The 12,707-nt window shown below is 38.0% G+C and overlaps 1 protein-coding gene across 1 annotated transcript; it reads left to right on the top strand.

The window, feature by feature from the left end:
• The first annotated feature begins 824 nt into the window (after window positions 1-824).
• Window positions 825-2,527, top strand: LOC131048644 (allene oxide synthase 1, chloroplastic). Its single transcript, XM_057982680.2, has one exon. The coding sequence runs from the start codon at window positions 1,031-1,033 to the stop codon at window positions 2,468-2,470; it is 1,440 nt and encodes a 479-aa protein (XP_057838663.1). The 5' UTR covers window positions 825-1,030; the 3' UTR covers window positions 2,471-2,527.
• Window positions 2,528-12,707: the final 10,180 nt, after the last annotated feature.

Genomic DNA, 12,707 nt, shown 5'->3' with positions numbered 1-12,707 from the left:
ATCAAATCTTGCTAAGTGCAAGGCTCTGACTTCAAAAAGGGATGAGATTGGGATCATGCCCTAGACGAACTTGGTGAAATAAATATTAGTAATAAATATTATTAAATACTATAATATATGTTTTTTACATCCATAAATAAAAATATCTCTTGGTTGCAATGAATTTTAGTGTCTAATAAATTAAATGATATTAGATCCCATAATTTATGTCACACTAATTAGACTTATTCACAACTTTTATCTAATAAAATAATAATTAAATTAATTTTGATATTTTAAAAAAATAAAAATATATATAGATTATAAAATTTGGTCAAACTATTTTGATCTTGCAGCAGAGAAGCATGGGCCCATTAAACTAGAAGTAGTAAACATTTTTACAACGAGGAAGATGAGTCGTGTTTGTATACCTTTGGCTTTCTTCTACGAGTAAGTCGTGTTCGTTAACATACGGCTTTCTTCCAGTAGCTTTTGGATAAACATAATTTACTTGGCAATGGGTGAATCCTGCCTGGGCAATTCTAATTTCGAAATACCTACTCTGCTTTGACTGCATTAAACTTTGAAAAAGATTAGCTGTGAATGCAGTGGGACCAGATGCATCCAAGCTTTTATCAAATTTAAAATCCATAGCGTGAAACTAAATGACATAATAGTATACGTAGGAAGCATCAGCTTGACCAAGTTTGATGGCTGCGGAGGAGACTTCTTCAACATCTCTCAAGTCAATGGGCGGCTCACAGATCCACCCACTCCAGAACATTAAACTCTGTAATACTATCTAATGTAAAACTGTGATCTGATTCTTGAGTAATGTAATGCTTTGCTACAGCGGCATGGAAGAATTTGATTCTTTAAAGCAAAATGCAAACAAGAGATCCGGACGTAACGCCTATGCATGCTGACAAGGAAGATAACGAAACCCATCATCTACGAAAAAATGTTAACACTATAAGAGAAGCATTTACCCTCCAGCATACTTATTTCAATTCCCCTCCAGATTATTATCAGACATAATTCCTTTTGCAAGATGAGTGGCGACGGAGTTACCAGTTCCAAATTGCCTCTGAGGCCCGTACCTGGCTCCTACGGCCCTCCTATACTTGGCCCGTTGATTGACAGGCTCAATTATTTCTGGTTCCAGGGACCAGCAAAATTCTTCACGGCCCGGATGAACGAGCACAAGAGCACGGTATTCCGGACAAACATGCCGCCGGGTCCGCCAGGTTTCTGCAACGACCCGCGGGTCGTAATGCTCCTGGACGCCAAGAGCTTTGCCGTGCTCTTCGACAATGAGACCGTGGAGAAGAGAAACGTTTTCACGGGTACATTCATGCCCAGCGTCCATTTCAACGGCGGGTACCGGGTGCTCCCATACCTCGACCCGTCGGAGGTGCAGCACACGAAGCTCAAGGGTCTCTGCTTCGAATTGCTCAAGACGGGTGGCCCCAGATTTATACCCGAATTCCACAGCACGATGAAGGAAGCCTGGGAAACGATCGAAAAACAGATTGCAGACAAAAAGGCCGGTGAGTTCAATGATTTGAAGGAACAGACGATTTTCAATTTCTTGTGTCGATCGATGGTTGGGAAGGACCCGAGAGAAGGACCCGACGGATTGGGGAACGACGGACCCGGACTGGCTGACAAATGGGTTTTGTTCCAGGTGGCTCCCGTCGTTAGCCCCGGGCTGCCACATATTATCGAGGAGTTATTTCTCCATTCGTTTCGTTTGCCCTCTGTGTTTGTCAAAGAAGATCACGATCGGCTCTATGGGTTCTTCAATACTCACGCGTCTGGAATCCTTGACGTTGCGGAGACCCGGTATGATCAAACCCGGTCGGAGGCTTGTGAGAATTTGATGTTCTTTGTAGTCTTTAATTCTTACTTTGGCTTCTCGGCTCTTCTTCCTTCTATTATAAAATACGTTGGGGCTGCCGGTGCTGGGTTGCATAAGGACCTGGCTATGGAGGTCCGGACGGCCGTTCAGGCTAATGGTGGACGTGTTAGCTTGAGTGCGGTGGAGTCGATGGAATTGGTGAAGTCCACCATTTATGAGGTGCTTAGAATGGAGCCCCCCGTGGTGTTGCAGTACGGGAGAGCCAAACGGGACTTCGTTTTAGAGTCTCATGATGCTGCTTTTGAGATCAAGAAAGGGGAACTCCTTGGTGGGTTTCAGCCGATTGCTACGAGGGACCCCAAGGTGTTTGAGAATCCTGATGAATTTGTTGCTACGAGGTTTATCGAGAATAAGAAGGTTATCAAGTATGTTCTGTGGTCTAACGGCTTCGAGACCGATGATCCAACCGTGCACAATAAGCAATGCCCCGGGAAGAATTTGGTGGTGTTAGTTGCAAGGTTGTTTGTGGTGGAGTTGTTTCTAAGGTATGACACCTTTGAAGTGGAAGTGAAAGGAAGTGGAACTAGTTCTAAAATAAGTTTCACTTCTCTAACTAAAGCGATCTATTGATTCTTTGGTCGTGTTTGTTATAAAAAAATTCAATTGTATTGTATCAACTTTTTTTGATATGGTGTGGGTGAATAAGTATGGTAGTGACTTATTGTTTCTAAGATATGACATCTTTGGTAGTGACCTCTTGTTTCTAAGATATGATATCTTTGAAGAGGAAGTAAAAGGAAAACTTAGTTCTAAAATAAGTTTCACTTCCTTGACCAAAGCAATCTATTGATTCTTTGGTCAAATTTCTTATAAGAAAATTCAATTGTATTGTATCATTTTTTTTTTATATATTGGGTGATTAATCATGGTAGCAATGTATTCATTCTTAAGTCAATTTTATGTTAAAAAATTAATTGTAACAAATTAAACATTATTTCATATGATGTGAGTAAATATGTACAATTCATCTCTCTTTTCTTTTTTAGTAAGAAATTTTTCATTTGAATTGAAGTTATGCGTTTGTATCTATTTCATGTAAAGTTTTTGTATGGGGTAAGTGCACAAAGATTGGGGGATCAAAAAGGGGTCTTAAGACACCACTTTTTTTTTCTGAAATTAGCAAAGTCTGAACTTCGATGAGAAATTGAAGATAGGTACACTCAAAATTTGAAGATGCAACAAGAACAAAAGTTGAAGTGCTTTGAATCTACTTTCTAAACTACTATTTTTTTTAAAAACGAAGGAGATTAAGGGTTTGAAAAAGGGCCACCACATTTTTTGGGCTATGTTAAAAGTGCACAAATATGGGGGATCAAAAAGGGGTCTTAAGATGTCACTTTTTTTTTTTTTTTCTGAAATCAGCAAAGTCTAAACTTTGATGAGAAATTGAAGATAGGTACACTCAAAATTTGAAGATGCAAAAGAACAAAAGTTGAAGTGCTCTGAATCTTCTTTCTAAGCTACTATTTTTTTTTTAAAACGGAGGAGATTAAGGGTTTCAAAAAGGGCCACCACATTTTTTGGGCTATGTTGTAAGTGCACAAAGATGGGGGATCAAAAAGGGGTCTTAAGATGTCACTTTTTTTTTTTTTTTTCTGAAATCAGCAAAGTCTGAACTTCAATGAGAAATTGAAGATAGGTACACTCAAAATTTGAAGATGCAACAAGAACAAAAGTTGAAGTGCTTTGAATCTACTTACTAAACTACTATTTTTTTTTTTTAAAACGGAGGAGATTAAGGGTTTCAAAAAGGGCCACCACATTTTTTGTGCTATGTTATAAGTGCACAAAGATGGGAGATCAAAAAGGGGTCTTAAGATGCCACTTTTTTTTTTTCTGAAATCAGCAAAGTCTGAACTTCGATGAGAAATTGAAGAAAGGTACACTCAAATTTGAAGATGCAACAAGAACAAAAGTTGAAGTGCTCTGAATCTACTTTCTAAACTACTATTTATTTTTGAAAACGGAGGAGATTAAGGGTTTCAAAAAGGGCCACCACATTTTTTGGTTATGTTTTTTTCAGAAAAAAATAACATAGCACAAAATGTGGTGCCCCTAAAACGTTAACTTTTTTTTTAGAATTTTGCAAATCGCTCCGGTGAGAATGTAGCTAACACATTGAAGTTTATGCCAGATTTTTTGGCTAACTTTTTTATGAATATTTGAATTTTTATGAATTTCCAAAGTGGACACATCCTAAAACACAGAAATTTGAGCGTGTTCCCCCCCCAAAATTTGTGAAAACTAATCAAAAATCAGATTTTTTTTTTAATTGTGTAGAATGGAGTCTAGTTTCTAAAAAAGTTTTTTTTTTTTTCAAAATTTGATAAACGAGTAAAAATCTATGGCCAAAATACGACATGTTGGTTTTTGACAAAAATCAGACACACTAACAAAAGAAATTATGGATGAAGACCTTAACATTATCAAAACTTGAAAAGAATTATATGGTTGGGTAGCTAAGAGAGAGCTTGACGATTGTGTGGTGTTTTTTTTAATTGCATTGAAACACGTGCAAACTTGATGGAGAGCACAAAAGAAAATAGAAAAAATTTCAATATTTCTTGGAAAACACGTCTCAGGCCTGAGAAGAGCATCCAAGCCTTTGGCTTGGTGTTTTCCAAGGCAACACATTTGGCATATGCCAAATTTGGCGTGCCCCAAATGAAAAAAAAAAATTCAAAAAATCATTTGGCGCATGCCTTATTTGGTGTGTGCCAAATTTGGCACACGCCTTATTTGACGTGCGCCATATTTGGCGCGCGACAAATGTATTTCATGCAATTTTTTCATCTTTGAAAGCACAAATTTTTCTCTCTCCAAATATATACATCATCTCATTCTCGTATCAACATTATCTCTCTGGTCTCTTCCCTGCATTCCCCCTCACTCTTCCTAACCCTTGCCCCTCTCTCTCTTAGGTCTCTCCCTCTCTACTTCCTTCCCTCTTAGGTATCTCTCCCTCTCTTTCCCATCTCCCTCACCCAGTCTCTCTATGTGGTCTATCCCTCTCTTTCCCTCTTTCACTTGATATCTCTCTTTCTCTCCCTCTCTCAAGTATCTATATCTTTGACTATCTCACCCTCTCTTAGGTCTCTCTCTCTCTCTCTCCCATTATCTCCCTCTTCCTCTCCCTCCCCTTCTCTTCCTCTCCCTCCCCTTCTCTTTCTTTCTCTCTTTCTCTTTCTCCCTTGCACACCCTCTCTTTTTCTCAAGTCTCTCTCCCTCTCTCAAGTCTCTCTCCCTCAGCCTTTATCTCCCTATCTCTCTCTCCTCTCTCAAGTGTCTCTATCTTCCATTCTTTATCTCTTTCCCTCTAACTTTAAATTCTCTTTATTCGTCTCATTAGCTCTCTCCCTCTCCCTCTATTTCTCTCTCTTTCTCTCTCATTCTTTCTCTTTTAAGTCTCCCTCCCTCTCAGCCTCTATCTCTCTATCTCACTCTCCTCTCAAGTGTACCTTTCTCCCATTCTCTCCCTCTCCCTCTCCCTCCCTCTCTCCCTCCCCCTAACTTTCTCTTTTTCTCTAAGTTTCTCCCTTTCCTTCTAACTCTATTTCTCTCTCTCCCTCCCATTCTCTCTCTCTCTAACTCTAATTCCATCTCTCTTTCTCTCCCTCTTAGCCTCCATCTCTATATCTCACTCTCCTCCTCTCTCAGGTGTATCTCTCTACCATTATCTCCCTCTCTCCGTTTCTCATCATCATATTTCTTTCTCCCTCTCTCCCTCTCTCCACCTCTCTCTCTAGTCTCTTACTATCCTTCCATCCCTTCCTCCTACTCTCTCTCTCTCCTCTCTCTCTCTCTCTCTCTCTCTCTCTCTCTCTCTCTCTCTCTCTCTCTCTCTCTCTCTCTCTCTCTCTCTCTCTCTCTCTCACACACACACACACATAATCCCTCCATCCACCTCTCAGGTCTCTCTATATCTCCCCCACTCCCTCTCAGGTGTCTCTATCACATTATTTCCCACTCTTCATCCCCATCTCTCTCTGTCTCGAGTTTCTCTATCCCATTTCGCCCATTCTCTCCCTCCCCCCCCCCCCCCTCTCTCTCTCTCTCTCTCTCTCTCTCTCTCTCTCTCTCAGATCTCTCTATATCTCCCCCACTCCCTCTCTCTCTCTCTCTGATGGGGAGGGGTACTCAAAGAGAGTCAAATCCTTTTTCAAAAGGTAGTCAAGTGATGTCTTAGTGGGATCCCTTCATTATTCTCTGGTTTATCAACCAAGCTAAACTTCCAAACTCTCTAGGAGTGCTCTCAATCAGCTTGTGCTCACTAGTTGCTCAGGCATGGTTGAGACTCACAAGGGTAAATCCAACCTTACAATATCAAACACCTAACATATGCTTGCAGGGGTTATAGCAGATGTTCATAAGGTTTTACAAGGCCAATTAACTGGTTTTGTGTTTGGGTTTCCTCCATTTCTCCATCGCTCTTTCATTTTCCTATTTTCTAGGCCTAGTAGCCCTAGAGCCCCAATTAGCCCTGCCTAGCCGGTTTTTGTGGATTTATTCAAAATTTTCCCAAAGACCCAGACAAAATCATTTATGATCTGAGTGCCCTTTTGGAATAAATTTAAGATTCATGAAGTGAGAAAACTCAGTCTGACCGTACAGGTACAAAACCCAAAAATGGCTTGTTTTGAAGGGTTTTAGGGACTTTTTGGTCTTCTTCAAGGGTTTAATGACTTCCCTGATCTTCCACACCTCTAAACTCTCACATAGGCTCTGTCACACCCCACTTTCTCATGCCAAACACTTAGAAACTCCAAACCTGCTCATCCCTGCAAGCACTTGCATAATTTCAATCACTTCCTAACTAGGCTATGACTGAGCTCGCCTAGAAAATGATGTCTAATGGCCTTTCAATGACCCCCAAACCAAAAAAAATACTATATAAACTATACAAAGGTTCCATGGCTCTAGTCCCAAGGGTTATTGAGAAGAAATCAAAGGACTTCAAGTTAGAATCATGTTTGGGCCTCTCAAACCCTTGCTTAGGCTGAGAGCTGACAAAATCAAAAACTCAATTCAAATCTGCAACAAAGACTAACTTAATTGATTTCTGAGAACTAAAATAACATATATAAAGCAATTATTAGAGAACAGAAATGCAATCAATCCATTATGTATAGACTGGTGCTCCAAATTAGAGAAAACACAAGGCAAAACTTAGAAAATGGTTTTCAAGATGTATTAAGATCTGCTCCAGGCGTTCACCAACCTTATTACATTCATATTGAGTGTATTTATATGCCATTTTGGGCCTAACTAACTTTCCATCAGTTTCTTAACCAACCCCTTGCTCAAAGTCTGCAAAAAGTTGCTCAACGTTGCAAAATGTTGTCAAGCAACTTTGACAACTTTTGCCAAAAAGTGCAATTTTTTCATTTCATGCTTTGTTTCATTTTCTTAACCATCTAGGATGACTAAAAACCACTACCATGACATGTCTCAATGCCAAATAAGGCTTTTCAAGATGTTTTACACCAAAATGCATGATTATGCCATTTTACGCTTACAAGGGCTTATAAGCCAAAACTTAGCAAATGCATGATCCTATTGAAATCCATCCTACCAATGCATAGAAAAAACACATGAGGACCTATGAGAAGTCTCTTATTCATCATACAAAACTAAACTAAAAACAAACACACCAAAATGAAGAAATTGCACTCAAAACTAGGTGCTCCTGCACCACTATCCCCCACTCTCAAGTGTTTGTATCCCATTCTTTCCCTCTCTCCCCCCCCATCCCTTTCTATTTATCTCTCAATTCTCTCTCTCTTTCCCTCCACATCTCTCTCTCCATCTCTTTCCCTTTTTCCCTCTCACCATCTCTCTATCTCTCTTTCTCTCTTTCGCTCTCTCCCTCCCCTTCCCCCTCCCTTTGCCCCTCTCTCCCTCTCTCTTTCCCTCTCAAGTCTCTCCCTATGTCTCTCTTTCTCTCTTTCCCTCTCTCCCTCCCCTTCCCCCTCCCTTTTCCTCTCTCTCTCTTAGGTGTCTCTATCCCATTATGTCCATTCTCCCTCCCCCTCCCTCTCTCCTTCTCTCTCACATCTCTATCTCTCTCTTTGCCTCTAACTCTCTTTCTCTCTAAAGTCTTTCTCTCCTTTCCTCTCTCCCTCTCTCATTCCCTCTCCAGCCTCTCTCTCTCTCTCTCTCTCTCTCTCTCTAGTCTCTCTCTCGCACACAATTCCTCCATCCACCTCTCAGGTCTCTCTATATCTCCCCCACTCCCTCTTTTTCTCTCCCTCTCTCTTAGGTGTCTCTATCCCATTCTTTCCCTCTCTCCCTCCCCATCTCTCTCTCTCTCTCTCTCTCTCTCTCTCTCTCTCTCTCTCTCTCTCTCTCTCTCTTGCAAGTGTCTTTTTCCCATTATGTCCATTCTCTCCTCTCCTCCCTCCCTCTCTCTCTCTCTGGTGTCTCTCTCTCTTCCATTATCTCCTTGCCCCTTCCTTTCTTGTTTTCTCAGCTATCTCTCTCTCTTTCCCTCTCTCCCTCCCACTCACTTTCTCTTTGTGTCAATTATCTCTCCCTCTCACCCTCCTCTCTCTCTCTCTCTCTCTCTCTCTCTCTCTCTCTCTCTCTCTCTCTCTCTCTCTCTCTCTCTCTCTTTCTCTCTCTCTCTCTCAGGTCTCTCCCTCACTTTCCATCAACCCTCTCTCTCTCTCTTAACCCCTACCTTCCTCCCTCTCTCTCTTACTTGGGCTCTCTCTTTGGTCTCTCCCTCTCTTTTCATCAAACCACCTTCCTTTCTCTCTCTCTCACTCTCTCTTAGGTCTCTCCCTCTCTTTTCATCAACCCCTACCTCCCTCCCTCCATCTCTCTCACTTGGGATCTCTTTTCCTCAACCACTCCCTCCCTCTCTCACTTAATCTCTCTCTCCCTTGGATCTCTCCCTCTCTTCCCATCTCTCCCTCCCTCTCTCCCTAATATATCCCTCTCTTTCCAACAACCCCTCCCTTCCTCCCTCCATCTCTCCCAATTGATATCTCTCTCTCTCTCTCTCTCTCTCTCTCTCTCTCTCTCTCTCTCTCTCTCTCTCTCTCTCTCTCTCTCTCTCTCTCTCTCTCTCTCTCCCTAGTATTTTCCTTTATTTCCATCAACCACAGAGAGGGAGATAGAGAGAGAGATGTGAAGAGAAGGATGGAGGGAGATAGTGAAAGAGAGAGAGAGAGAGAGAGAGAGAGAGAGAGAGAGAGAGAGAGAGAGAGGTAGGGGTTGAGGGAGAGACTAGAGGGAGAGAAATCCCAATCGCAAGAGAGGGAGGGAGGGAAAGAGAGGCAGATACCTAAGAGAGAGAGAGGGGGGAGGAATATAGGGAAAGAGAAGAAGAGACAAGAGAGAGAATGTTGATTATTGAAATTTGACTGTCTAAAATTTATATGAATGCTCTAAAAACTAGAATCTTCATTATAACTCCTAGAGATCTGGAACCACTCTCAAACATCCTGACAATATATACATAGAATATACCTTGAAAAAGACAAATAGAAATGTGACTTATACTTAAATTTTATATTTTATGTATATATTCAGAGAGAAAGAAGTTGGAAGAGAAGGATGAATTACAATTTCCAAATTGAAAATGCATTTGGCGCACGCCAAATTTGGCGCTCGCCTTATTTGGTGCTCGCCTTATTTGGCACTTGCCTTATTTGGCGCTCGCCTTATTTGGCACACACCAAATAGATTTGGCATGCCCAAACCTTAGGTTCAGCACACCAAACCTATTTGGCATGCGGCGCACACCTTATTCTGTGTGCACCAAAGGGCTTGATGGGAGCCAAAAAAAAATTGGCACCTTTTTGGTCCCCCGTCTTGGTGCACTCACCCTATGAATAAGATATGATACAATTTTTATTTTTTTAAAATATGATTAGAAAATATACGTTTAAGTTCTTCATATTCTATAAGGGATATAAGACAGTTTAGTTTGACTATTACTATTAAATTTTTCTTCATAATCTTAATAGATAATATTATGTAGAAGCTAGAGACATTAAAAAATCAATAATTGATAAAATATTTCTAATGTAAAATAAAACAAGCTCTTAATAATGAATCTTAATACATGAATAAATAAGATGGTAAATGAAATGTGAGAAAATTATTGATACATCTATTATTATATATCATTTTGACCATACATATTAATATTGTTATTTAGAACATAATTGATAATACTGTTAGTAACAATCTCATACCATCCTCATGAGCATGAACAATTAAAGAAGCCTCCACCAAATCATCTATTCAAATAAAATTTATACAAACACAATGATTATAAGGTAAAACAATTTTCTATTTTTTTATCTTGAAAATATTCACAAAATAAAATATTAACATTATTTGTACCTTTCTAATTTTGAACTAATCAACCATTATACCTTAAAAAATTATGAAATTAGTCTAAACAATGCAAATATGCTTTTTTTTATTCATCCAATGCATCCTTTCTATTGAAACTTCTTTTTCTCTATTCAAGTGTTAAGTACCCAAAGCATTTCCATATTCCCTTGACAATACTATCTTTGTAAAGTTTATGAGGTTTTGCTTTTAATATTTATAAAAACCTCCATCAATCAATTATCAAGATTGAATCTATTTGTCCAAATTGTGTATCTATAGAAGATCCATCATGTTGAATTATTACATGAGAATTGTGTATCTATAGAAGATCCATCATGTTGAATCATGTTGAATTATTAACCAAGGAAAAATGGTTCTTTTAAGAAAAAAAAAACTTAGTGTACTGAAATCTTATTTTGTCATTTCCCATATAATAGGGAATAAAAAAATGTGAAGTTAAGCACGAACACCTTTTTAGGGGGAAAGTATTTCTTAAGCACATCATTTGAGATGTTCATTGTCGAAAATTGAAGATGTTCTAAAAATGAAAAAATGATCATTTCTTCAAGCAAATAATCATAATTATTTCTATATGATGAGATTTATCTGATTAGTCAAATAGTTTAACTTTGAAGAAGAATGTTTTTTTTTTTTAATGAAACTCAATAAATGAGATTTGATGCTCACTATATTTGGAGTGTTAATTATATTTTTTTAATATTTTGGAGAAAAATTATAAGATATTGGGTAAGTTTTTATTATATTTTTCAAAAAAATTGATAATTTTAAATTATAAGAAAACATCTACAATTCAAGTGAGTATTGAAAGTGGATTGTCTTGTGTTCTTTTTCTATTTTTTAATTCATTTTAAAATTTTAACTTTTTTTTTTATGTTCATATAGTGAAGAATTAGATAAGAGATTAGGTGTAAGTGAGATCAATTTCAAGATATATTCTAAATATATATTCAATTCATCACAATTTAGACCAACATCAGCTTGGATTGGGAGTGATATCGAATATTTGTAGTAAAAGTATCCATATTCTACATTAATTTCAAAAGATATTTGAAAAATAATTCCATATGTCTATTCTTCTTATGTGATAGGATTGTTATCAATATTGCTTACCCAAAAGAAACAATTACATTTATCATGAACTACACATTGTGCAATGCAATGTAATCAGCGACAGAAATGAAATCAACAAAAAATTATATTCTACAATTCATAAACTAAACTCACAATTTTATTTGCTCCCTATATCTCTATGCTATTGAAAACCTTTAAATTTCAATTTTAAAAAAGGGGGTTTTTTTGTCTCTTTTCTATTTTTTAGAATCTTTTTTTTTTCTTTTTTCCATTAAAATTTTAATTTTAAAAAAATACTATACTTTTGATTTGCCAATTTTTTTAAGACTTTGGGGGCTATGCAAATTTCTTCTCCACAACAAATAGACATGGGCCTGTACACATACTTATGTTATTGATTCCATTAGGTTGTAAAGCTTGTGTAAAAAAATGCTCCTAAGAGAGATAAATAGGAAAAAAAGAATCTAATAGTTGAACATGTTCCAATTCTCATAGTACTTGTTGATTCGACTACTAGTACTTTATGTATATAGAACTAATAGGTGAGAGGACCCAGTAGTTGTGCACCCTAACTTTGCGCTTCTCAAAATCCTACGTGGAAATTCCAAATCACTGAATTTTTTACAGTAGCTTACTTGGCAAGTCCCCCGTTTATAACTAAGGTTTCAAGGCCACATCATCAAATATGAAGCCACATTAGCATGCTTTTTGCCAATGTGTCCAAAACAGCCCCAAAAAAAAGTGAGACCAATAGGTGTGCAAAAGGGCCCCAATACTGGTGCAGCTAATGTGGCATCACATGATTGATTACTTTTCACAACAAATGGTATAGTTCATTCAATTATTGGTACTTATCATACAACTATTGGTGCAATGTTGTACAAAAGTTGGACATTAAATCAACAAGTATGGGGGTATTAAATCAACTACTTCTATCACAAGAATTGGAACGCGCTCAACTACTGGGTCGTTTCCTCTAGTTGTGACTATAAATTTGTTAGTGTTGATCATGAGTACTCATAATTGAAAGAAATAGATTTCTTAGATCGAAAAGCAACAAACCATGTGATGTTACATCATCACATCAATAAAACATGACTTAGTGCATAATCACATATTTAACTTTATTTGTTGGTCTTATTGGACATTCAACTAAAAACATGTTGATGAGACATTATACTTAATGATATATAAAACATGAATTATTGCATTAATTGGTGGGTCTTATTAGACACCTCAACATGACATGTTGAGGTGACATTATATTTTATGATATGACCCTGAAAACTTAGTTATACCCACAAAACTCACAAAATAAACTACCCTAAGAATTAGGAACTAAATGTGCAACTATTAGATCCTCTCC

This window comes from Cryptomeria japonica, chromosome 1 (genome assembly GCF_030272615.1).
Source record: "Cryptomeria japonica chromosome 1, Sugi_1.0, whole genome shotgun sequence".
NCBI lineage: Eukaryota > Viridiplantae > Streptophyta > Pinopsida > Cupressales > Cupressaceae > Cryptomeria > Cryptomeria japonica.
Note: the sequence above shows the minus strand (reverse complement) of the source record. Positions and strands in the feature narration are given on the sequence as shown.

What these genes read in the sequence shown, in the direction of transcription:
- LOC131048644 (XM_057982680.2), top strand. Translation starts at nt 1,031, where the DNA reads ATGAGTGGCGACGGAGTTACCAGTTCCAAATTGCCTCTGAGGCCCGTA.